The sequence below is a fragment of the Eubalaena glacialis genome, chromosome 15, assembly GCF_028564815.1.
Source record: "Eubalaena glacialis isolate mEubGla1 chromosome 15, mEubGla1.1.hap2.+ XY, whole genome shotgun sequence".
In the NCBI taxonomy this organism is placed as follows: Eukaryota; Metazoa; Chordata; class Mammalia; order Artiodactyla; family Balaenidae; genus Eubalaena; species Eubalaena glacialis.
This window is the reverse complement of record NC_083730.1, coordinates 17,156,809-17,184,169: the sequence shown is the minus strand read 5'-3', so window position 1 is coordinate 17,184,169 and position 27,361 is coordinate 17,156,809. Positions and strand designations below refer to the sequence as shown.

At 47.4% G+C, this 27,361-nt stretch overlaps 1 protein-coding gene across 1 annotated transcript in view; it reads right to left on the bottom strand.

The window, feature by feature from the left end:
* The window catches only part of ALPK2 (alpha kinase 2), an 86,949-nt gene that overhangs the window by 42,188 nt on the left and 17,400 nt on the right, over positions 1-27,361 (bottom strand). Inside the window, exon 2 of the mRNA XM_061168985.1 lies at positions 2,195-5,567. Coding sequence (XP_061024968.1) covers positions 2,195-5,567 — 3,373 coding nt within the window. The remainder of the gene's footprint in view (positions 1-2,194; positions 5,568-27,361) is intronic.

Below are 27,361 nucleotides of genomic sequence, written 5' to 3'. Positions count from 1 at the left end.
ATGTGTACTTACTCAGGGCAGCCACTGGGCGGCAGCCTAGACAAGAGGAGGATGGCTAACACAGCCAGGTGGTCAGAATAATTTGGCAGATAGAGGTTACTGGAAACGTGGTGTCGGTCTATTTCACACTGAGTTTCATAATTACACAGCTTTGGTAACAAAATGTTATAGAATCCACAGCCAAGCCAAAAGTCATCAATACCGATGCTTTGTTTGCTCTGCTGCCTCAGATTCCACTACTGTGAAATCGTTAATGTGTTAAATGTGCCTCCCATCTCTTGGCAACAGACTTGGCTTGGATAACAGTGCGTATTTAAAAGCTTATTTTCTTCCCAGGAAGTAATAATGGGGCGCTTGGGTAACAAATTCTTGCATTAGAGAGTAGCTCAGGGTACTAACAATATTATGGGAGAAAGATTAAATATACCAAGTCCTTACTGACGGCAAAACTCATTTCACTTCATCTGGCCCTACCTAGCTACCGGTGCTGGGTGCTCTGGCCCACGGTGTCAAGCTCTTGCTCCAGAGTCTTGACCAAGCCCACGGCCCCACCTGGGACATATTTCCTCAAGGGCCCTTCCTGGGTGATTTGCTGATACCTAAGTGTTTCTAAGGCTGCCAACCCTGTCCACAACCCGTTGTAAGTTCTGAAGACAAAATTGGGGGAGGGGAATTCAGGGAAAGGCATAAAATGGGCAGAACTAAATGAGGGTCTAGGATAGGATGCTGGCTTGGTCAGGAGGCCTCAGGGCTTTGGGATAGGACACCAATCTGTGTGGGATGGAGGGAAAAAAAAAAACAAACAGAGGGAGGTAAAATGAGGCTCGAGAGGGAAACTAGGTTTATCTGCTGTGTATATTCTGGCCAAGTGTTGAGGGTAAAGGATAGAGAAGTCCCCTGTGACTATAAAGCTTTGGTTGTATTAAGCTTTGAATGTGGAAAAAAAGTTTCCTCAAGTTTGTTCTATTTCTTTCAGAGTTATCCAAGTCATCCCTAACATCCCAACACACACACACACACACACACACACACACACACACACAGTCCTAACTCCTACCCATCCCCCCCCCAGAAGGCTGTGCTCCCTGTGGCTGCAGCTCTTCATGCCTGGGGAGGCTGAGCCCCTCCAGAGATCAAATCCTCCAACAGCACCTGGATGGTCCTTTCTCCCACGGAAACAGACAAGAATTCCAAATAAGATGTTTTTCCTCTGGGCTGAAACCACTTGAGATCTCTTGAAAACATGGTTTCATTCTCTCTAAATATGTTTTAAAACTCGGAAAGCAGTATTGTGTTCGATCTTTTCAGCAGCAGGGGCTGTGGGCCCGTTTGCTGAGGTCTGGGACCACAGTAAGCACTCAGCTAAGAGGAAAAGTCTCTCCCCCGGGGTTAGGGAGGGCCACAGCGTTCTGCTCCGGCTCGGGCAGGCCCGTTACCTCGCTGCAATCTCTTCCGACTTCTGCCAGGTTTCATGGGAAGGGAAAGAGCTCAGGAAGAAGAGGCTGAAATCTGGGTGATGGGATGGAGTTTGGCATTGACTCGGTTCCCCAAGCGAAGCAGAATTGACTGCAGTTACCGGGGCTCTGAGCCTCAAGTGGTCTGAAACCTGGAACAGAGACCCGTGGGGACTTCCGGCTCAAAGGGGAGGGCAAGTTGGAAAGAAACTTTATACTCAAATTTGGAAGAAAACCCAACATCCAATCAGCCACTTCTAATGAAAAAAAAAAAAAGATTAAAAGGAGACTGCTGGACTGTACCTAAATGTTTTTCTGTAAATCCTGTTTAGCATGTGGTCTATTTAATTACACTAATTAGCTACACTGATTAATGCTTCTGTTTCTTTTAAAATTTTTTTTGAAGGATAATTAAACAGAAAGGCGTAGTAATCACGCTCCCTCAATTAAGCATACCTACAAGGCAGCCCAAGAACTCGTTAGAAATGCACTTTCTCCGGAATCAGGAAATCTGGGGTTGCGCCCAGCAATCTGTCTTAACAAGCCCTCTAGGGGACCCTGAGGCTGCTCAAGTTTGAGACCCAAGGGCCTACATGCCAGGCCACTGGTCACAGCCATAGCATCCGACGCCTCCCCAGTGGACACGCACCTTAACTGCAAGGGCTCAGGAGGACACACGAACTTGACATCAGGTCAACAAACCCAAACTTTAATAATGATAGGAAGCAACACAGCCTCACCTCTCCCTTCGCTTTTGCAAGGTGGCCTTTTGGAGTCTTTTTTCTCATCTGTGCGTGATACCGATGTTTCGAGTTTAGGACTCTTTTTAAGAAAGATTGAGTTCTTTCTGGCGTTTTCTTTCTCTTCCAATCTCAGCCTCAGGGTGGCCACCCTGGACAGAATTTTCTTCTTTACTCCCTCAGCTAAGTATCCACTCCCTGGGGTTTCTTGCTTCCCCTTGACCTCCTCTGACCCAGTCACTGCTGGAGGGGCCCTGGGGAGGCAGCCAGCTTGGGCCACCGCAGGGTCGACCTTCTCCTCCCTTGACATTTTCTCACGGCCAAGGGTGGAGCCCTGCTGGCAGGGGTCCTGCAGCATCTTAGGCGCTTTCTCTGATGCACATTCTCTGGACATGAGTGTTGCTACCGGGGAGCCAGAAGTGCTTGTGGGTTTGGTTTCCCCAACTGGGGGCTCCTCTATTTTATGTTCAACTTTGTGGCTTCTTGAAAAGCCTGTGATGCTTCCTTCAAGAGGTGAAGTAAAAGGCCCCCAAGTGAGACAACTAGAAGTGGGCACATGTTTCCCACACTCACTCTCAATAGCTCCCCTTTCCTTTGAGTCAGAAAACGCACATTGATGGTTTCTGGGCTCCACTAAATCATTCTCAGGGAGGTCATGACTTTGACTTGTGGAGCTGTGAGTATCAACTCCAGAGGCGGGAGTCATTCTTGCAAGACCGCTAGAAAGAGGTAAAGTGGGGGAAACTAATTCTGCTTTGTTATTTTTACTTTGTTCAGACTCCGCTAAGCGCCTCTCACTGCCTTCTTGTATTTGGCTTCTGCCGCGTCCCCTTGGAATCGTTTCCCCACCTTTGACAGGACCCGGGACAGGCAAAATGGCAGACTGTACGTCCCCCTTTGCTTCGTCATGTTGACTTTGTCTTGCCTCCTCTTTCCCACTGTGCCCTTGGTCTCGGCTGATGCTGTTTTCACTTGGAATGGTTTCCCCACTTTGCTGGGGGCACGGAACTTGCAGGATGGATGGTTGGACTTCTACCCTCTGGCCCAAGTTTCCATCATTCAATTTACTCTCCACTCTGATGGCCCCCAGTGTGGATTCAGAAGGCTCTGGTGTTTCCACCCTGGCCCACTCCACACTTGTTTCATCAGTGGGATCTACAGAGGACTCTAAGATTTTAGGGCAGGTCAGGAACTGTTTAAAGAAGGCAGGGCGATCCATCCTGAGTTGGCTTTCCTCTTGGTTTTGACTTACACTGTTAACATTTTCCTTCCTTCCAGTTCTGGAAGCCTCTGATAGCAAGTCTGTGACACATAATTCTTTTTCATCTACAGGGTCCACAGAGGACTCCAGGAGTCTGGGTTGGCTCAAACACTGGGAGGAAAGACAACTCCAATTTGCATGGCCAGCTAGGTCTTCACCTTTATGGATTTCTCTGTTATTAGCAATTGCTGAGCCAGACTCAGCCTGAGGACTACAGGCTGATGCTGTCTCAGAGGGGTCCAGTTCAGGCACGGCAGCATCAGCCTTTAGAACGTCAGATACAGCCCAGACCCTACCAGGGATGAGACTAGGTTCTGACTCATTGCACTTAGAATCTGTCAGTTGTCTTGGTAGCCCAGTTTCTGAAATGGAAGCCTCTAGAGTTATAATCTTCAGCTCTTTACCTGCTTCCCAATATCCTGGACCACTCTCTTTAGACTCCCCCAGAAGGGTATTAGAGAGAGATGGAACATTACTCAGAGCCTGACTATCATCTTCCATTATAGATTCAGCCACCATGGGCACACGAGTCCCCAAGCCCGAGCTCTGTTCTCTTCCCTCCCTGGAGTTGGCCAATGAGTGGTCCAAGAGTCCCAGGTTTATTTCCCCTTGTACAGCAGACGTCGTGGGCAAGCTTTCTTGGAAATTTTCGTCAAGAGAACCCTGCTGGACCCTCTGTGTTGTTTCACTTCCTTTTTCTTGGAAATTCTCTTCAAGGCTCCTAGTGTCTGCTCTGTCCACGGTCTGGCTCTTCTTTCCAGACTGGTTATCAATCTGAAGAGGGGAATTGCTACAGAAATCCTCTCCCTCTGGGAGCTGAGGAATGTGGACGTGGATTCCTGGTCCACTGGGAGCCACGCACGCCAGCTCTTTTGAAGATTCAGTTGTAGAACCATTTAAAATATGACCCAACTGTGCATTGGAAGGAAGTTGAGAAATACTGTCAGCTGGTGCCCGAGGTGAGCTCTCATCAGGGCGACCTACCTGGCTGTTCCCAGCAACTGAAACAGGGAGGTATTTGGGTGGGTGGCCTTTGGTGGCAATGGTAACAGTGGGTGTGTCCCCACTCTCCCCAGTCACCTCAAGACACTCAAGATTAGCAATTAATGTTGTTGGCTTCTCCTGAGGAAACTTCGCTGTTGAACTATGACTGGCTGGTGTGTCTGCAGTGACCGGGGCACTGGAGCTACAGCTCTCGTCACCACCTTCTTTAGACCATTCCAAAGAGTCATTCTCAGAAGACAGAGGCTGTCTTTCCTCGAGCCCACCTGAGTGACTGGGGCTCAGCCTCTCCTGACCAGCCTTTACCATGGAGGCCAACGTGGAGGTGGGACCCTCCACCTTGGAGAGATTTTCCCCAGCGGCACCTTTACTGGCTTTCTGTGAAACGTTCCAGGTGAGAGTACTGATAAAAAGAGGGAACACGGCAGAGGTTCTCTCATTGCTGCTTCCGTATGTAGACTGTGGAGGTTCCGAACCTTGTGTCTGAGAAAGAACAGCCAGTGCCTTGTCATCAGAAGAACACAAATCAGATACTTTGCTTTGACCTGCCAGCTCGAAGTCCACGGAGCAAATTTCTTGAGGCAAATATTTACCAGCTGGGGCTCCAACAGGAGAGCTCACAGTATCACATGCTTCTCGGTCACCTGCTTCAGGACGGCCTAGCACACACGCTGTTACTCTGTCTCTTGGCCCAGCACACGCAGTTTCCAAGGTGGGGACGGTATGTACAAGTTCAGGGGAAGCAAGAGAGGGAGGCCGGGGCTCCCCGGGGTCAGCGCTGTTCTCCTGGGGGAGACGCACCGACGGCTCACAGGGGGGCATATTTTCACTATCGGCTTCTGGGATGCTCAGCTCACACCCTAGGTCTCCCCAGGGACATCCAGGTGTGCTGTCTTCTCCATCTTGGTTTTCTTCGTGCCGTGGGCCTTGGGTACACCTTTCTACCTCCAGGTGTTGGGCCAATGATGCATTTTTCGTGTCGATCCCTCCTAAATTGGAGAAGGAATCTATTGTGGTCATAGTAAATGCGGACTCCTCCCCAGTAGGCTCTGAGAAAGCTGGCATTCGGCTGAGAGAGATTTGTTCCCTGACTGTTTCCTGAATTTGCACCTAGAAGATGAAAAGTGATATTAGTAGAATTGTTCCTGGGAGATCCCACAATAGGGCATAACTGCAATCTCAAGAGTGTTAATCCTTGATGACTATAATCTCAGACAATAAGAGAAGGAATGATTGAGATCTAAACATTAATCCCCAAACTCTAGCTATTAGAGACATCCTGAAGAAAAGTTTAAGCAACTGTATGTTCCAGGGGGTCCTTGGTCAAATTCCCCATTAAAAGCAAAAGGCCTACTGACAATCATGTAATGATTTTTTTCCCATCTCACAGGAAAAAAAGATGGAATTACATGTTAAATTACATGTTAACTTTTTTGATCAAGTCACAAGAGATTGTAAATCTTTTCAGAAGGAAATTTCACATAATCATAACAAAATATGCAGTGCTTGTAAAGTAGCAATGAGCAATCTTTGTCCCCCGAGTAGGCCAGTAGCTTGCTGGTTAATTACTAAAGAGGCATGTCTTTTTTTTTTTTTTTTTTTTTTTATTTATTTATTTTTGGCTGTGTTGGGTCTCCGTTTCTGTGCGAGGGCTTTCTCTAGTTGCGGCGAGCGGGGGCCACTCTTCAGCGCGGTGCGTGGGCCTCTCACTGTCGTGGCCCCTCTTGTTGCAGAGCACAGGCACCAGACGTGCAGGCTCAGTAGTCGTGGCTCACGGGCCTAGTTGCTGCGCGGCATGTGGGATCTTCCCAGACCAGGGCTCGAACCCGCGTCCCCTGCATTGGCAGGCAGACTCTCAACCACTGCGCCACCAGGGAAGCCCCGAGGCATGTCTTTTGAACCCACCTCTAATGAAGTAATGGAGTTATGATCGGCCTTCAGCACTGCCAATCATTTCTGCCCCAGGAAGGTTATAAAATCTTGAAGTGCCTCACCCACTTTAAGACAGATGCCCTGTGGCAGGCAAACCATATCCACAAGAAGTAGGGGGTTCAGGACTTCTTGGGTTTTGGGGAAGAGATATACAGACAGGGAAAGAGAAAGTGAGGAAGGGGGGGAGGACAGAATAAATCTCACTTTTCGAGGAGTGAACCCATCATGGTACTATCTGACTGTCCTGCAACATTGGATATTGTTCAAAGAAGTAAACTCAGTCTAAATTCTTGCCTCTTGAAACTTTTAGCTCATTGACTATTTCGAAACCTATCAGAATTATGCCCAGCCAAGGAGAAGGGAATCGCTGATTTGGGGCAAGCACCTCCTTCTTTGCCCCCAGGACTCCTGCTTTGAAGCAGCCCCATTCAACTGTGCGGGAATCGATGACTGGGCTTAAAGAGGGGAGGAGAGTCTCTCCCCCAGCTCACGACAACGTAGAGCTGAAATACACGTAGCTCCAGGGTCCGGACGCTTATTCCCATCAATCACATGTGATAATCAGTCAATCCCCTTACACACCGCCAGTGGGAAACAGGACAGCAGCGTACCACTCCTGTTTTCCACACTCCCCAAGGCTGCCTGCAGCCAGTGATTCACCTCTCCTTTTCTCCTGAAAGGTACCCTGATGTTCATTTAACTCATTTGGTTGGCATAAAAGTGCTGAATAAGAAATTTAGTTTCCTGTGCTATAAATTCCATGAGTGCTAGGACCATTCATCAATTCAAATATTTATTGAATACCTCCGACGTGCTAGAAAGTATCCCAGGTGATGGGACACAATACAGGCAAAATGCCCATCTGCAGGGAGCTCCCATTCTAGGCTGTTTAAGGCCCGGTACAGTGGTTGGCACCTAGCAGGGGCTCCATAAACACTTGTTGAAAAAATCAGTAAATGAATGAACACCACGCACGAGTCAGATCTACCCAACTTCACCCATTAAACCTCCAAATTTGAAAGGGTTTGAGCTTTCATCTGCTTCTGTCTTTGGGACAACTCTCTCTTAAGAGACTTCTAGCCACAAGCAGAGGCACTACTGGTTCACATCCTGTGTTTCTAAAAGAAACTCTCTATATTTTTTTCCACCATATGAAAATGGAAGAGGGAAAAGAAATTTCTGGTAAATAAAAAAAAACAAAAGCAAAAAAAACCTTAAGTGTCCAGGACTTTAATGCGTTCATGGTTTCCCCTCTATACCTGAACATCTATAACATGTAGAGAATGTTCTTTTCGTTTGCTAATTTTGTTTTTGGTTTTTTTTTTTTTGAGCTATAGCACAAATCCACTGAACTATTAAAAGCACAGAAAGCATGGGTAGCTTCCTGGTCATGATTTGAGAGGTGTAGGGAGATTATCTGTTCAAAAACAACACCAGGACCCTCTCCTGAGCTTTCCTCCCTGCCTGAGCTTCCACTGCCTACGTCAGCCCTTTAAGATCTTGTCATCATCACAACATCAGTGCCCGACATTTAAGGACTAGCTGCCATGTGTAGAATTCTCTGCCAGGTACTGGACAATTTTTTCCAAAGGGCTCCAGTCAAAAAGCCACTGTGTTACTAACTGGGACATTACCCACCCATTATTGCTAGCTAGCGTATCAGAGTTGTAGGCCGATACACCTGGAGAGGATGAAACACAGGAGAAGTAAGCTTTGATTAGGGTGGTTTGGTCATTGGGATACATCATAACCATGGTGTATCATGCCTTGATTTACAGGAGAGTCCTGTTCCTACTAAGGTAGACTCATTCCTCCCCTCTCTACCTTTTAAAATAAAATCCTACTTTAAAATAGCCTAGTGAAGCTCCACACGTAAAGAAATACGGCAAATCCTTGACCATGTAAAATTCATCCACTCGAGTATTTACTGAGCACCTACTATATACCAAGCTGTTCTAAGGACTGGAGAAGCATCAGTGAACATAGAAGACTGCTGGCCTTTTGGAAGTTAGGTTCAAGCAACCAGCCATACAAATTGGTTCACTGCTGATGTGAAACTCCATAAAATGCGATTGTAACCCCAATGGGATGTTCTCAAAGCGGAGCCTTTCACAGTCCAGTGCATACTTGCTGAGGCTCACAGCATCGGTTCCAAGGGCAGCCTCCTCGGAGGCCAACTCAGAGAAAGGGAAACCACAGGCTCACACCTTTCAAATGAGTCAGACCTTTCTTTCAGGGGGAGATCTCTTAGTTAAGTCATTATGAAAGAACTCCAGCAAACGATTCTCCTGCTGCTCAGCTATTCTCATCACGGAGTGAGTGGTGAGACTCAGGTGGTTTTGTTATGTAGGAAAATTGTCCTTATTCAGGTGAGGAGGAGGAGAGTTTAGGGCTCTCGTCGGAAACCCAGCGTGGTGTGTGGACTCAGGACTGGCTGCCTGGGCTTCAGCTTAATCCCATATTGCATTCATGACCCCATGTAACCTCTTTAGCCTCTCTGACCCTCGGTCTCTTCCTCTAAGGCTAACCACACGCACGTCAGCACTATCCTGTCAAGTGCCTGGCACTCACTGACATTCGTTTCCCTTGTTCTGTGAGAAGACAGTAGTGGCTAAGGCAGAAAACAGAGCAACTCGAATGACCAGAGCTGTGCTCTTTGGGCTTTACGTTGGCTTTCTCATTTGATTGGTAAAATAAATCTGAAATACTGATGCTAGCATCTCTTCTTTACTGATGAGGTCAATAGCCTGGGTCCAATCAGGAAACAGAAACCACACATTAGTTTAAATAAGGGAAGTTGAGTATAGAGGATTGTTAACTGCAATAGAAGAGTAGCTGCAAGATAGCGGGAAAGCCTAAGGTGCTCTATGGGAGGGAGAGTACCAAGGAGGGACCACTTGCAAGGGGCACAGATGTAGTTGCAGAAGGTGTAATCAGGCCACCAGGTAGCAGAGATGTTTGCAGGTTTGGCCAGGCCAGAGCTGATCCGGCATTGCTGGGTGAGCCATACACCACCCTTCTGTGGGTAGGCAGGGAGTCAGCGATCGGCACATGGTGCCCAGGTGTGCAGTGGTGGTCGGGGACCGGCAGGGGCAGAGGCATTCCGAGTAGGTGGGCTACATATGGTAGGGGTAGTAAGAGGGAACGCCAGCCCTGTGTACGGGCCACGTGGGGACTCGTGGAGGGAGTCTGGACGTCGGTGCTGGCAGGAAGCCCTCAGGGCGGGCTGGCCGCGCAGGGCTGCGGTATCCTCGAGGATGGTAGGACGGCTCTCGCTAGGCCAAGGCTACAAGGCCGCCGATGGACCGTGTTCTGGGCCCTGTAGCTGGGGCAGGCCCTACCGGATGACCACGCAGCCATATCCCCGGCGCCCCACCAGTGCTGAAGAGGACAAGCCTCTTCCTCCCGCACCCTCTGCTGAGAAAGCTCCACATCATGCTCACCTGAAAGGAGAAATGGTGAATGAAGTCCTGTTAGCATCAAGCACGTACTGAAGCGTGCTTCCACGCTGAGAGGCGGTGACCGAGAACTGGCACGTGAGGCCACCGATGTCAGGGGTTAGAAACCCCCTCCCGGGTCCCACAGCCAAGGGCAGAACCGGGACTTAAAGCCAAGTCTGGCTGGCTCTAAAGCTCTTTCCAACTCAGGTTTTTGTTTTTTGTTTTTTGTTTTTTAAAAAACAAGAAGTTAAAGCAAGAGAAGTTAAAGCAAACCCCAAAGGGCTGGCAACGCCCCCTAATCTAAACCCAGAACCTCTGAGCTCCTGAGACATAGCGAGTATGAGACTATAGTGGTCCTCATTCCTTACAACATGACTGCTTCTTGATCAGCTTCCTCCCTAGCTCTAAGGGCAGGACTTATTCTTTGCTGAATTTTTTTAGAACCTTAGCACATAGAGGGACTCTATCACTGAGTGAATAAACATGAATGAGTGCGAGGAGCGGGAGGGGTAGACCAGAGGAACACTTCCAAACCTGGTTTTGAAAGCAGCGTGAAGCTTGAAACTTAACTCTGCTTGCACAACCGTCTCCAACCCCTCCTCTCTCCAACATGCCTGATTTTACAACCACATTGTTTCCACCTGTTAGCTTTTCCAAGAAATTCTGCCTCTTAAGTGGGTCTCCCGTGGATCCCATGGAAGGTGCGTTGTGTCTCTTCACCCACCCCACAACGTACAGGGTTATCTTCATCATTAGAGGGAGTGTCCTGGACGCCACAAAGTGCATGACACTAATTTCAGTTACTAACAATAGAAGGTGGCATGAGATAAGACCCCTCTTCTCAGATGGCTTATAATCCAGCTGAAGAGACAAAGTGTACAGGGAAAAGATAAACAGCAAGTCTTGACAAGTTGCGCTAATGGCCAAATGGATGGAATGTAACAAACAGTGCTGCTCCAGGAGTAAAAGCAAGGTCACCACCGATCCCTCCTCTTCCACTTGATGGATAAGATCCCTGCAGCACAAAAACCAAGGGTGCTCTTTAGCCATCAATTCTTAGATAATTCTTGGACAGTCCAGTGCAGTCTCAGGAGACTTCTCCACTGATTAGAGTGGGCAGATGTGGTAGATGCTTATCCTCAACACCCCCCTCCCTCCCTTGCCACCTCCAACCAAAGGAGGTTGGAAAACCACATATGCTCCCAGCCTCCTGCATAGCCATTAAGTCAGTTCTGGCTAATGATGTAAGGGGAATTCCACTAAGGAGCTTCCAGAGAAGCTTTGCTTTCCTTATATAGAAGGTACAGACATGGTAGGTACCTTGCCTACCCCCCTTCCTTCTTCCTGTGACGAACTTGTGATGCCTGGTGCTGCAGCAATCAACTTGCAGTCACGAGGCAACCAGCACAAGAATGAAAAGCCCACTACAGCCAGTGGAGCAGAAAGGACGGACTTGGGAGCTGGCAGGTATCCTCAAGCCACTGGATCAACACACTGAGGCCTTCTACCCCTAGACTTCTTGTGAAGGGAACAACAAAAGTCCATACGTTTGAGGTCACTGGTGGTTGGTTATTCTGTTAACAGCATCTAAAAGCTTTCCTAATGGATGCTAGAGGAAAGGATATGGTTGAAGGATGAAGGAAAAGGCACATGAGATTCACCTGGAGCCCTTCGACGGGCAGGGATTAGCTTGAAGGACAGTATCACAAAGGGCACCGGGTGTGGCTCCTGGACAGGGTGCTGGTCAAAATGACAAGGGATCAATAGGGCCTGGGGCAAGGTGAACGCGAAGTAGAAGGTGGGCGGAGGGAGGATGGGGAAATGTGAAAAGATGGATCAAAGGAGAGGCCATGGTTCTAAAGGCCACATTCAACCGCCCAGAGCCAGGAGAGGTAAGCCCCTTAGCTCTTGGCTTCAGCTGGGCACTCTTGCCATAGACTGCCATGTCCTCCCGTGGGACAATTTAACTCCTGTTTCTTTTTAGATGTTCCTTATCTGGACTCGATACAAATAGCACTATGTCCCCTCGATGGTTATCTACACATCAATCTCCCCCTGGGGTTCCAGGAATCTTTAAAAATGGGAGTTCCCCCACTCCCCAGCCAAGCCTGGGCTGGCTGCAGCCTCGCCCACTGGCTAACCTTTCCTAAGTATCTGCTGAGCCCTCACTACAGGGCACAGCGTCATTTGTCATTCGATAGATCAAATCCATACCACCTGGGGCTGCGAAACTGAAAATAGCCTGGTCTCCAGCCAAAGAAAGCTTAAAGGCAAACTAGAACATTTCAAGAACTTGAGTTTATTTTTAGGAGTTGCTGGGATGCCCAGAAAGGAGCTTCACTGAAGGCTTTGAATGTTAAAAGAACACAAAGTGGAGGACACACATCTGAAGTCCCCAATCCTGGGAATTCCCTGGCAGTCCCGTGGTTAGGACTCTGCGCTTTCACTGCCGAGGGCACGGGTTCGATCCCTGGTCAGGGAACTAAGATCCCACAAGCAGCGTGGCTCGGCCAAAACATAAAAAAAAAAAAAATCCCCAACCCTGAAACGCCCTCCCCACTTGACCAACTCTTCTTCATTCCAGACCCTCCAGGGAGGCATGAAATCTTCAGCCAGCTGGGATTATAATCCTGCCTGATTTCTTGGGAAAGAAAGAGTTTGTAAAACACCAATTTGATTTCTTGGGAGACGACTGGGTTTCCATGACGGACACCGTTTCCTAGAGCTAAGGGGCTCTGTGCACTAGTGCAATCTTTGCCTGGTAACATGGTGAGCCAGAGTCCCAGAGCACAAGCCAGAAGCTTATGTTTTTGTGCATCTCAGGGGATGTAAGTCTCAGCACCACTACTAGTGATAATCACCAAGCCCTGTGTAGCCCTTAACACCTAGCAAGCACTGCTCTAAGTGCTTTACAGGCATTAATACAGTTAATGTTTGCAAAATGATATAGAAATGTATGCCTTTGGGACTTAGGGTTGTGTCATGTTAAGGAGAAATACCAGCTATTCTAACACATAAGACCATTTCATGGTAAACTCCCAAGTACAGTGGTCCAGAAAAGCAACTGTCTTCCTTTCCCATGGGCATCTTTGTTTTCCTGCATCTGGGAGTTTGCTGGGCGATGAGAGGAGAGCCTTGATTTCCACATATGCAACTAGGAGATACGCCAACATAAGAAAAGTGGAATTGGGAAGGCTAATGATTTTTCTTGAATACCACCACGCATTTCTGAACACTCTTCGTGTTTCTTGCTATGTTCCAAACAGACTGGCACTTGGATGAGGAGGTGAAAGGCAAGTGGAGCAGGGTGATGACGGAGCAGTGGGCCTCAGAAAACCCAGGTGTTTATCCTGGATGCACTGCCTCATGGGAAATGGCTTTGGTGAAGTCACTGGATCTGAGGCTGTTTCTTCCACAGTAAAATGAGGGTTGGAGAGTACCTCTTGGCCCCCGCTAGCTTTGGTGTTCTATGACCTGCTGCCATGGAAACAATACAAACACTGAAGTGGGGCTTAAACCTCACCTTCCACTGGGAGCCAGCTTTTAACTCCTAAGGCTTCTAGATCTACCTCAACTACCTATGAGAGTTGTTAGGGGAAAGGACACATACGTAGACTGACTCAGGACAAGCCAGTGGCGGCCCCAGGGAGGATCAGGGAAGAGACAGAGTGGGCTGGAGAACGCTCCCCGATTCCTAGCTCTTGTCTCTCCTCTATGTACTAAGTGCCCCATCTTTTTAGTGGGCTGCACTGTGTCAGCATATGGGCCCTGGAATTGATCCTGCAGCGTTCTAGAGGCCCACAGACCTAGTACATGCCAATGAAAACCGTCACGGCCACACAAGGGAAGACCAGCAGCTGTCAGCCTCTAAATGTGCTAAATCCTTTTTGGCGTTGAGAAGAATTATGGCTTCTTTCACCCAGAAAGTCTCGTTTTCCCCACAGTCTTTCAAAGAATTAAGAGCTTCCAGACCCACTTGAGTCCCTTGATTCCCTCCTCCAGGCCCCTGAGGCCACGGAGTGAATCCCAGCTGTGGGTTCTGAGCTAGGAACATACCCAGCTGTGGAATTATTCCCACAGACCAAAACTTCTCTGTAGATTTTGGACTGGATAACAAGGAGGGGCGGGGGGAGGGGTGGTGTTAAACCTTAGTCAGGTTCCAGAAGAGCATTCTCAAAAATCAGTCTCCCTTTACAGTTTCTAGAATTTGTGAGCAAAACCAAAACCTAGTAGCAGTTACCGTACTACCCTGACAATAATACATGGTACAAAGCCAGTTCTTGTAAACTTTAGAAACAGGAAATACTTGTCATGGTTACTACACTACTTGCCTATTCAGCGAGGCTTCAAAGTGTACAGGGGTGATGCTATTTGGCACTTGGAAAATCTGAACATAAACATATAGGCAGGTTGCCTGTCTCGCATGGCCATTACCAAAAATGAAAAAATGTAGGATTGGGGCTTGAAGAGTCCCTTATAGGCCATGTACTTCAAGTAAGCAGCAGGACAGCTACAGGTCCTTAGGTTAGGCTTCTGGTTAAACAGAAAATATCCCCCAGAAGAGTACAGTTCTAGGTGCTCAAAAATAGGTCAAAGGAGTGGACATCCAACCAGTCTGTTCTTGGTCCCGTGTCCCTTTGCCGACAGAGGCAGGGAGGGTTTGTCCATCCCTTCAGAGTCTGGTTCTCGTCTAATTCTACCGAGACATTGATCTTCTACCCGCTAACCTGCCCGAGGGTCCTGTGCTTTGGTTAATATGTACTTGCCACTAAACTAACTCTTCTTCACCGCTAATGACTTGCTGCTGTGTTGGCCTCAATCTTTAGATTGAAATGGAAGCCACCTGTTCTCTTTTGAGAAGAAGTGTCTCTTGTTTTTATCTACGAGCAAATGAGCTTCCCAATACAAACCCCAAAGAAGACATCAGCATGGTTGTACCATGGGCACCAGGCACTGAAGGTGGGGGGAACAGGGTTGTGAATTTACAACATGCAACCACAGGGTTAAGTTTAAACGCCTGTACTTTAAAGATGAAGGCAGTCAGAGGCAAGGTGGGCATGGGGAGGGGCAGGTGCAGATTAGAAATTCAGGAACCTCCTTTGATGGAGCCGTCAGAAATCAACTTTCCCCTTGTAGATAGAAAAAGAATGATTCACAAAGAAGCTTCTGGAAAGCTGAAGTTATTGGGGGAAAGACTTTAAAAACAAAGAAAACGTCTAGGACTCAACACTGATTTGGAGCTAAGAAGGCAAAAACATGCTGAGCTGGTATTTGTACTTGTGAAGATTCACACATAGGGCTTCTTGTATGCGTGAGCAAATGCATTCCCTTTATGCTTTTTCTCTGGCACTGATCATGTCTTCCTCATAAGTTCCCAGTCATGTAGTAGTTTGGGGGATGAGTGGAGAACAGTTCTCTCTCACTAAGCAGCCTCTGGTAGGTGGGTGGGCACTGGCTAGGCCCCGTGTCCCAGAAGGGAAGCAGGGAAACAGCTCCCATCCTCACGGTTTCCCTCGGTTTGTTCTAACCCAACCCCGAGGTTAGGAGAACTCGAGTTGGGATGACGTGCCCCCATGAGCCCCGACTCCGTCAGCCCTTTTGTCCCAGTATCTGAGGGCCGGATCCCCTCGTCCACACCCTCACACACTCCCGATTTCTGATTGTGCAGGTAAGACTGTTCTAAGAAGAAAGGAACTTAGAAAACTCAATAAAGCCTGACTTTAAAGATTATTGCCCTGCTTAAATGAAAATAAAGCCAAACACCTGTTTTTTATGTTTGCTTTCCCCCGTACAACCCTGATCACCATCCCCATCTCATCCCCAAGGCACCCCCTCTCCCCAGTCCCGAGATGCTTTGGAAGAAAATTGAGGCAGAAATAGAAAGACAAGAATTTTTTCTGGTAATTCCCTGTACACACTGTTGGCAACTAGGGCTTTTTCCTAGGACTTTGGAAATAAATTACTAGAAACTGGTTAACAGAACACACACTCCCTTAGTTCTGGAGGCCAGAGTCTGGAATCAGGGTGTCCCCAGAGAAGAATCTTTGTCTTTGGACCTCAACTACTAACATCTGCAAGGAACCTAGTTCCTCTCACGTTCTGAGGTTCCAGGTGCATATGAACTTGGGGGGCGCTTTTCAATCCACTACAACCCCCTTTTCCCCAGGCTTCCCCCCTGGCCCTCCTTCCCTGCAGCCTGCTATCAACACCCAACAGCAAAGCTCCGTCACCTGACTGGGTGGTGTGGTTGAGAGCGAGGTTTAGAATGAGGAACAGAGAGGCTTAGAGGGAGGTTCTAGCACCAGGACAGTTACAGAGAGGCTGGCTTTCTTCTGGAGGCTACGCTTGTTTCTGGGATGAAAGTAAAGTCTGTCGGGAGGATAAAACTCAGTACAACGGGGAGTCTACCCCTTGTCACTGCTCTGCTTTTGCTGTTGAACCAAATTCCCTTGCCCAAAACCCAAGCAGCCAAAACACCCAGACCCCAAAGTTTGTGGAAGAGGATTTCTCCGTGAGGCAGCCTAGCGAGAAGACCGCAGAACAAACATCAGAGCTGCCTCACCGGAGGCCAGGGGCTCAGGGTATTTATGAGATTGAAGCAGGGCGGTCTGAGGCATGGGGAGGGTGGGGAAAGGTGATTGGAAATAAGAAAAAGGTGAGGCAGCTGTTCTCTCCACGTTCAAAAATGGAGGCTCTTAGCACGATCTGAGGGTGGAGTTTTCGGCCCTCTGACGTCAAAAGGTCACTGAGCGGACACTCGCGCATGCCCAGTTGGAGGGTCGGTGGTCCTATCCGATCTCAACCAGCTCAGCTCCAACTAGACGCAGCTGACTCCAAGTTCCTGGAAAACAGCTCAGGCAAACGTGCCTCTTGAGGGACTTCCCTGCTGGCGCAGTGGTTAAGAATCCACCTGCCAATGCAGGCGACAAGCGTTCCAGCCCTGGTCTGGGAAGATCCCGCATGCCACGGAGCAACTAAGCCCGTGAGCCACAACTACTGAAGCCCACGTGCCACAACTACTGAAGCCTGTGTGCCTGGAGCCTGTGCTCAGGAATGAGAAGCCCGTGCAACCCAACAAAGAGTAGCCCCTGCTCCCCGCAACTAGAGAAAGCCTGCGCACAGAAACGAAGACCCAACGCAGCCAAAAATAAATAAATAAAATAAATTTTTAAAAAGTGCCGTTTGGAAGTCATGAAAGTCTTTTGTAGCAACAGTGAAAACAACCTTGATTGGTGAAGGCAAGTGAACTGGACTTGACTGATAATTACCCACGGTTTCACTCTCCGGAAGGCTGGTGTTCTAGATCCCAGCCTTCCAGACCCCGTAATCAGCATCAACCACTTCAGACTGTTCTTGGAGGGACCTGTCTGTGCCGGAGCCCCAGGCTCTCCCATCTGTGATGGAGAGGCAGTGACTGGGGAGTCCCATATATTTGTTGTCAGATTTAGACCCTGAACTAGAAATTTAGAAGATGAAGGGGTAAACAGTTTTCATGATGGTTATTTTCCCACCCAACGCTATCAGTTTGATGGTAAATGCGAAAGCACTTGTTTTTAAACCATCACTTTAAAAAAATGCCCGAAATCTCAAGGCAGTATCAAAATACCTGTGCTGACTCAGAAAGATAATTTTTCAAGCATCAGCAGAAAGAGGAACTTACAGAATTTGCAATTTTACCTCCTGCCCTGCCCCTACGCTCAGCTCTGTAAATACAGTGGAGGCCGTAAATTGGAGGGGGTGGGGGAATATGACTTTTCCCATTTCTGTCTTGCCTCTGTAAGTAGATTTAATTCAGTTCGACAAATAATATTGACAGGCACTGTGTTTGTTCTTGGCATTTACAGATGAATTCGACCCAGTGCCTGTCTCCACGGAGCTCACAGAGTAACAGCCCAGCTGGGCAAACAAACAGCTAAAATATACAGTAAATGCTAGCAGAGAGATTAGGAATAAAATGTTATGGGAGAGATTAAGTTTCCTTCAGGGAGAGGAGAAGGGACAAGTGTAGCAGAGAAAGATCCAGAATCTGCTGCCTGTGCATTTCCATTTATTAATTCCTTCATTCCTTTATTCAACAAAGAATCATGGAAAGCTCTCTACGTGCCAGGCCTCACCCTACCTGCTGGGGAAAGACTGTCACCAGAAAAGATTCTGTCTTCTTAGAACCTGAATTCTGTGTAAGGAGGTAGACAAAGCCAAGGAGGTCAGAAGATACTCTACAAGGAGAGATGATGGAGGAAACAGCATGAACAAAGGCACTGGGGCATCCAAAGTGCCCATTTATCTGGAATGACTAGGATTTGGGAAGGGTGGGAGCAGGGAGACAGCTGAAGGAGCCCACAGTCTTGTTCTGGAGACTCCTACACATGGCACAGATTTATTCCTATAGCAAGAGGGTCCATCCAAGTTTGACAGGGGCTAGGAAAGTGATGTCGTCATTGGTCTGAACAAGGGAATGATATTCCCAGATTTAGGTTTCAGGAAGATTGTTGCAGTAACATGAGAGTATCTTAGAAGAGAAAGACAGTGGTCCAAGGAGTCTATTGCAGTGGTCTAGATAAAATTATGAAGACTGGGCTACAGTGGTGGCTGAAGGATGGAGTGTGTTGTGGATGGAATTGTGTCCTCCAAAAAGATATGTTCAAGTCGTAACCCCTGGCACCTGTGTATCTGACCTTATTTGAAAATAGAGTCTTTGCAGATGTAATCAAGTTAAGATGAGGTCACACTGGATTTGAATGGATCTCAATCCAATGACTGGTATCTTTATAAGAAGAGGGAAATTTGGACACAGACACACACAGGGAAAATACCATGTGACCATATAGGCAGAGATTGGAGCGATGCAGCTACAAGGATGGCCAGCAGCCATCAGAAGCCAGGAGAGAGGCATGGAATGGCTTCTCCCTCAGAGAGAGCCTCCAGGAGGAACCAGCCTTGCCAAAACCTTGATCTCAGACCTCTGACCATCAGAGCTGTGAGAGAATAAGTTTCTGTTGTTTTAAGCCCCCCAGGGTGATGATTTGTTATGGCAGCTCTTGGAAACCAATAGGGAGAGGAAGATTCCGACTCAGGAGACACTGTAGAAGGAAAATTGACAGGATTGGGGGACTGGTTCGATGTAGGGATTGAAGATGAGGAGGACATCAAGGATCATTCTCAGGCTTCCAGCTCAGGGAATTGCATTATAAGCTCTTGTGGGACTGCCACACCTGTTTGCTGGAATACTTGATACACTAAGTAGGTGCTTAATAAATATGCATTAAATAACAAGTGTTGGCAAGGATGTGGAGAAAAGGGAACACTTGTTGGTGGGAATGTAAATTGTTTCAGCCACTATGGAAAACAGTATGAAGGTTCCTCAAAAAATTAAAAATAGAACTACCATAGGATCCAGCTAGTCCATTTCTGGGTGTTTATCTGAAGAAAATGAAAATACTAATTTGCAAAGATACATGCACCCCAATGTTCACAGTAGCATTATTTACAATAGCTAAGATATAAAAGCAGCCTAAGTGTCTATCAACAGATGAATGGATAAAGAAGTGGTTTATACACACACACACACACACACACACACACACACACATATATATATATAGTGGAATACTACTCAGCCATGAAAAGGAACGAAATATTGCCATTTGCAACAACATGGATGGATTTGGAAGGTATTATGCTTAGTTAAATATGTTAGACAAAGACAGACAAACACTGTATGTTTTCACCTATATGTGGAATCTAAAAAATAAAACAAATGAACAAATACAACATAACAGAAACAGACTCACAGAAAGAACAAACTAGTGGTTCCCAAAGGAGAGAAGGGTGGGGGGGAGAGGCAAAATAGGTGAAGGGGATTAAGAGGTACAAACTACTAGGTATAAAAGAAATAAGTTACAAGGATGTAATGTACAGCACAGGAAATAGAGTCAATATCTTATAATAAATTGGTATGGAGTATAATGTATAAAAATATCAGTTGACTATGTGGTACACCTGAAACTAAAATAATATTGGGAGTCAACTATACTTCAATAAAATAAATAAATAAACAAACATGAGTTAGCTCAGCTATCATCTTTGGGCTCTAACAGAGCCCCTGTACAACTTAGTTATTTGTGTCGAAGTTGTGCAGGGGGGATGGAGATAAGGCGAAGGCAGTGTGCCCGGGGCTGCCAGGAGGAGCAGAGTGGGCGCGGAATCGTGGCGGTGCGTCTGGGGAGGAACACTGGACATCACAGCGAATGGAGTGTGATGGGCCCCACGGTTCATCTCTCTCTGTGTCACCACAGGCCACATCCTGACCTCTGCTCCTCCAGCCCCGATCAGAAGACCGACTGCAGCATCTCAGACTGCTCCTGTTCCCACCTGGCGTGGGGCTCCCTCCCCTGCAGCCTGCCAAGTGTCCCCAGACCCCAGTCCTCTTGAGGATCCTGCCTGGGGTCCTCAGGACCAGTGTCCCTGCCGCCTCCACTGGTCCTTCGGATCAGCGACGGGCCAAGAAGCTTCTCAGCCTCCCTTTTCCCGGAAGTGCGGAGACTCTCCAAGGATCTGGCTGGGGAGGGGCGTGGTTAACCAGCCTGGTCCATCCCACATTTGTAGAACGCCAGCTCCACATACGATGCGAGCCCTGCAGGGTGCAATCTTAGCAAGGGACAGGTCAAGAGGATGGGAACTTTGAAGGACCACAGAAAAGAGGAGGTTTGAGCTGATCTGAGCCTTTTTGTGGAGAAGATATTCAAAATCTAGGAAGGAGAATGACTTTGGAAGCGCCCCAGGAGAAGCCAGCTGCTACTTTCCCTGTTTCTTCCCTGCCTTCAGGATTCCTGCCCTTGCCCTTCGTGATGAAGGTACTTGAGAAGAGAAACTGGGGCATAAGGGAGCGTAAGGGGTGGCGGCAATTTGCTCGGGCTCGGGGCCCCTCCTGCTGCTTTGTACCTTTGACTTTCTCTGAGTTCAAATCCATCAGTATCTTTTCAAGCCAATCCTCTGCGTTCCTGGATCCTCTGAAAAGGGCAGCACAGTCACAATTACGAAGGTCAGGTTAGGACATGGAACTAGCACATTCCTCAGCTCAAATCCCTCTCACCCTCCTTCAGTCTCTGTGCTGACACTCCAACCCCATGAGTCCCCTTGCGAGCAGAACCGCCATTCATAAATTTGAGATGGGGAGATGGAGAGGACACAGCGAGACCCTGACAGAGGTGAGACACCGCTCACTCCCCTTCCCATCACCTCGCTGTTGAAGGAATCTTACTCCATGGTTGCTTTTCTCCTTGTATTTCCTTCGTGCTCTCTCCCCAGTCAAGCAGATGGAGAGGTCATTCCTCAGTGCCTCAGGGCGGGATGTGGTGAGGGAAGAACAAAACCAGCCTGTATTCTAGACTCTGAGCTCCTGGGCATCAAAATGCCTAAAATGTCAGGGGGATTTAGAGGATTTTCAGAACAGTTAGAAGATTCAGAGAGGCCTGACCCCCTTCCTAAAGCATCACCCCTCCCTCTCTGTCCTGCCTTGTCTGTCTCTATAGCACCATCACTGCTGATGATACAGCTACCTCTGTTTATTGTCTGTCCCCCCACTAGAAGGTAAGCACCCTGGGTTGGGGCGGGGGACTTCACTTTGCTCACTGTTGCATCCCTGGCACGTGGAAAGAGGTCTAACATAGAGTGGGTGTTCAATCAGTATTTGCTGGATGAACAGAGTATTTTGAGCAGAAACAGACTTCCCCTGGTGAGAGAGAGATCTGCTGGCCTGGGAGCAAAGGAGAGGAAAGAGGCACCTGGTGTGTCTCTGCTCCCAGCTTCCAGGAGAGAAGGGCAGTGCTCCTGCCAGAGAGGCAGCAAGAGCCCCGGCAGACATAGCTGTGTGGGATCTCCCAAGACGGGTCATCAGGCCCCTGGTGTGGCACAGAAAGAGCAGGAGACCTGAGGCTGCATGGCCCAGGGTAATGGTCACCTCTCAGCAGTGACCTCAGTGGACCAACAGCACCAGGACAGTATATGGACAGATGTCACAGCCCTGCAGAACAGGGCAGGAGGACCTCCACAGACTCAGGTGAACACTTCCCGCAGTCTGCATATGTGTGGCTCCATATGGGAGAGTTACGGTAATTTCCCTATAGTAATGGCGAGCTGGGCTTGATTCCAGCCACCTGTTTGTGAGGCCCCTGGGTCTTGTTGTACACACGTGCCTATACCCCTTCTGTTAGTGACGTGAAGAGAGGTGGAGGGACAGGGGAAGGACCATGTGGTTATTGTATATACGTGGGAAGCAAATGAATTTTAGACTAGTGGAGTTTTTTTGGGGGGTGGGGGGAGGGTGCAGGTGTCCAAAGCTATTTTGAGCACAGCAGAAACATTCTAGTTATTTGCCCAGCACGGAGCTGGGTCTCTTCCCACTCTGTAGGTCAGTGATACAGGCCTCCAGAGGCTCCAGCCCCAATCTTCTTAATATTCTCATCTATATACACCAGCTTCCAGCCAAACTGGACCTTGCCTTCCCCTAACATGTCCCACTGAGCCAAATTCACGCTCTCCTATTGGCACTCTTCATTATGGCTAATTACACTAGACGTTCATATGTTGAGTAAAAACTGGTTAGGTCAGAGCCTCTTCTTGTAAGCTCTTTTTAGCAATTAGATTCACTCACTACATGGATTCGAAAGTAATTCACCTGCATTCCTCTACCATATACGTGAAAGTTCACATTTTCAGGAGCACAGCAATGAGCTGAGGTTAGCGGACTAGCGGTGAGGCTAGTGGATCGCATCTGGGTACCCATGAGGGCTGAGTACAGCCAGTTTCTGGTTAACATCATGATTTCTTTCCTCTTCGTTAATGTGTGATATCACAAAAGAACAAAGATAAGGGGGGCTTCCTTGGTGGCGCAGTGCTTGAGAATCTGCCTGCCAATGCAGGGGACACGGGTTCGAGCCCTGGTCTGGGAAGATCCCACATGCCGCGCAGCAACTAGGCCCGTGAGCCACAACTACTGAGCCTGCGCGTCTGGAGCCTGTGCTCCCCAACAAGAGAGGCCGCGATAGTGAGAGGCCCGCGCACCGTGATGAAGAGTGGCCCCCGCTTGCCACAGCTAGAGAAAGCCCTCGCACAGAAACGAAGACCCAACACAGCCAAAAATAAATAAATAATTAATTAAAAACTTAAAAAAAAACAAAAACAAAAACAAAGATAAGCACCGTGGAATTCAGACCCATGCCCAGTTGTCTGAAGGGACGGAATCTCACCTATAACTTTGAAAAGCACCGTTTTTACCAATATTATCTACTCATTGAATTGTTCCTATAGAGTCTACCAGCTCTGGAAAAGTCCTCGCCAACCAGGTGGTAAGTATTATATCAGTTATCATCTGGTGAGAGTTGAAGCCAGCCTTGTTCTGTATTCCCAGAGGATGGGAAGGATAGAACCTTCACCGTCTCAGCCATGATGCTCTGTGCCCAATTTGGAGGAAAATATCTGATCCCCTTGAGAACTGGTCTGATACTGACCCAGTTACTGGTGTGTGTTCTAACTATGAATAGGAAGGCTATGGGCTTATTGTTTTTTATCTATTTTTTAAACCAATCACTAATTTATTTGAACAGGTAATACATACACAGCACAAAATTCACACGGTTATCCGGTGAAAGGGTGTAGAGTGACAAATAAGTCTTCCTCCTACCCCTTCACGAAGTCCCCTTCCCCAGAGGCAACCACCGTTATCAGAGTTTATTTTAGTTCTAAAGAGAGTTAAGGGGCTTAGCCCGAAAATGGAATTAGGAAGCTGTGTAATGTCGTGATTAGGACTTGGAGTCAGGCCGACTCTGTTCAAAGCCAGGCTGCACCACATCCTGACCCAGAGCCCAGACACCAGCAGGATTTATCCCCTTGGATTGTTGAGATAATTAAATGAGCAAAGCACAGCCCCGCGCACATATTTACATTCAATAAACATCAGCTATTCTAAGCGATTGGGCGACTGAGCGTGGAGGAGGAGGGTGGAAGGGATGGGCGGGGCACGTTGACTACTCTCTGGGGAAAGCCTTCAGCCTTCGCTACTCTAAGTGTGGTCCCTGGAAATCCCTGGGAGTTTGTTAGAAATGCATGATCCCAGGCCTTCCCCAGACCTGCCCAATGAGAAGCTGCTGTCAGACAAGCTCCGCAGGTGATGTGCATGTGTGTTACAGTTTGAGAAGCACTGCCCTATGCAAGCCCAGGAATCCTTGAGCGAATGGGCCGTAGAATCCCTGCCTCTGGGGAGCCAGTGATGCTGTTTCTCCCCCTTCAGACTAGGAGCCTCTTAGGCTTCTCAGGATGAAAATTCAGGAGAAAAACACGTTTAAGGGAAAAGCCACTTCCCCTCCCACTCCCCAGCTTTCTATTCCGCATCCGATTTCCCAAGCCCGATCGCCTGTGACCTCCAATGCGGCTAGAATGTGTCCTCTTTTGTCCTGTAGCTTGATAGCAACCTGATAGCGGGCTTGGGAGCAGGGTGGCATGTTGTTTTCAGAGTGATACAAGAGACACAGTGGAGCCTGCCCAACAAGATGCAGGGCTGCCAGGATGCCAACTGGGACGCGAAGGTCCTGGCAGTGGGGGGCTGCCTCAGTTAGGGCTTGTCATTAGAAACAAGGTCTGCATGGGGTGAGGGGTGGAAGGCTGGAGGGGCTCAGGGGGTGACAATCACTGCTGTTTGCCACATGTTCCAACAAGGAGTATATGACATACAGGAAGCAGCCCTTTCCTTTAAAATAGCATTACGTACTATGATGGTGGTTACATGTCATTATACATTTGTCCAAACCCATTGAATGTACACCACCAAGAGTGAACCCTAAAGTCAACTATGGACTTTGGGTGTTAACCATGTGTCAGTGTAGGTTCATCGGTTGTAACAAATGTACCTCTCTGGGTGGGGAATGTTAACAGTTGGGGAGGGCAGGGGGTAAATGGGAAATCTCAATACCTTCCCCTCAATTTTGCTGTGAACCTAAAACTGCTCCAAAAAAGAAATTCTATGTTTTAAAAAAGAGAGAGAAAAGTACATCTTGTCACTGGATCAGCTGTAGAAGAGAAAAGAAAACCAAGGTTGTGGCCTGGGGCAGTGTGCTTTTTAAAAATCACCATTTCAACAGAAATAACTTAGAGCTGGGCTGTCCAGTCCAGAAGACTTTAGCCATATGTGGCTAGTGAGCGCCTGAAGCATGCATGGTGCAACTAAGGAACTGAATTTAAGTTTTTATTTAACTTTAGTTAATTTACATGTAAAATTTTTAACGACATGTGGTTCAGTTAGGAAAAAATTTAAGTAGGTTCAGAACAATTTGGGTATGTGAATCTACTCTTTCAACTGTTAATTTCATGAAATCTCAATACAGATCATGTATTTCCAATAAGTAGTTAGCATACAAATTGAGTGTAAAATACACACCAGATTTTGAAGACTTATAACCAAAAAAAAGTAAAATATCCCATTAATAACTTGTAGGATTGCATGATGAGATAATATTTTGGTTACACTGAGTTACTAAAATATAATATTAAAGTTTATTTCACCTGTGTCTTTGAACTTTTTTAACAATGTGGCTTCCAAAATAAATTAAAATTACATACCTGGCTTACCCACATACACTGCTGGTGGGAATGGAAAATGGTGCAGCTTCTTTGAAAAACAGTATATGATATTTCCCCAAAGGTTAGACATAGAGTTACCCAGCAATTCTACTCCTAGCTATTTACCCAAGAGAATTGAAAACATATGTTCACACAAAAACGTGTACACGAATGTTCATAGCAGCATTATCCATAATAGCTACAAAGTGGAAACAGCCCAAATGCCTATCAACCGATGAATGGACAAAAATAAGTATGGTAGATCCATATAACATAATATTATTCAGCCATGAAACGGAATGAGGTATTGATAGATGCTCTAACATGAATGAGCCTTGAGAATATTATGCTAATTGAAAAAAGGCAGACAAAAATCACCTATTGTATGATTCCATTTACAGGCAGACCTCAGAGATATTGCAGGTTCAGTTCCAGACCACCGCAATAAAGCAAATATCACAATAAAGCAAGTCACATGAATTTTTGGTTTCCCAGTGCACATAAAAGTTATGTTTACACTATACTGTTGTCTATTAAGTGTGTGGTAACATTATATCTAAAAAAAAAAATGTACATAACTAAATTCAAAAAGACTTCAGGGCTTCCCTGGTGGCACAGTGGTTAAGAATCCGCCTGCCAATGCAGGGGACACGGGTTCGAGCCCTGGTCCGGGAAGATCCCACATGCCGCAGAGCAACTAAGCCCGTGCGCCACAACTACTGAGCCTGCGCTCTAGAGCCCGTAAGCCACAACTACTGAAGCCAGCGAGCCACAACTACTGACGCCCGTGCGCCTAGAGCCCGTGCTCCGCAACAAGAGAAGCCACCACAATGAGAAGCCCGCGTGCAGCAACGAAGACCCAATGCAGCCAAAAATAAATTAATTAATTAATTAATTTAAAAAAAACAAAACACTTCATTGCTAAAAAATGCTAATTACCATCTGAGCCTTCAGCGAGTCATAGTAGTAACAACAAAGATCCCTGATCACAGATCACCATAACAAATATAGTAATAATGAAAAACTTTGAAATGTTGCAAGAATTACCAAAATGTGACACAGAACCATGAAGTGAGCAATTGCTGTTGGGAAAATCGTGCTAATAGACTTGCTCAATTCAGGGTTGCCACAAACCTTCAATTTGTAAAAAATAAAATAAAATAAAAACCAGTATCTGCAAAGCACAATAAAGTGACGCACAATAAAACAAGGTGTGCCTGTATATGAAATGTCCAGAATAGGCGAATCTATAGAGACAGAAAATGGAGTTTGCCAAGGGATGGTGGAGAGGAGGATAGGAAGTGACTATTCATGGGTATGGGGTTTCTTTGGGGGATGATGAAAATATTCTGGAATTAAATAGTGGCAATGGTGGCACAGCTTATGAACATACTTACACAAAATTACATATGTGGCTTGCATGATATTTCCACTGGACAGCACTGATTTAGATGAAATAACAGCTTCTTTCCCAGCTGTCACTGGTAACGGTACAGAACTTAACCAGAGCTAATCAACATGGGGTGATTTATGTTGCACCCCACCCCACCCCCCAGGGGACATTGGGCACTGCCTGGAGACATTCTTGGTTGCCAGCTGGGGTAGAGATGAGAGGTAGAGATTGCTACTGGCCAGAGACGCTGCTAAACATCCTACAATGCACAGGACAGCTGCACATGATAAAGGATTATCCAGCGCAAATGTCAGCAGCGTCAAGTTTGGGAAACCCTGCACCAGAGGCTGCTCAGAGTTTCCCAGCCTCCTTTGCACCATCCCAGCCTGTCTGACTGCCCTGCGGTCAGAAGGTATGTTCTGGGCATGACCTTCCCAGGACGCTTTCTCCTGGAGTCCAGCCACTTCACAGGCATTCTCAGGCCAGGAGCTCCTCTGGACACCAGTGCGGACATGGAGACATTCTAG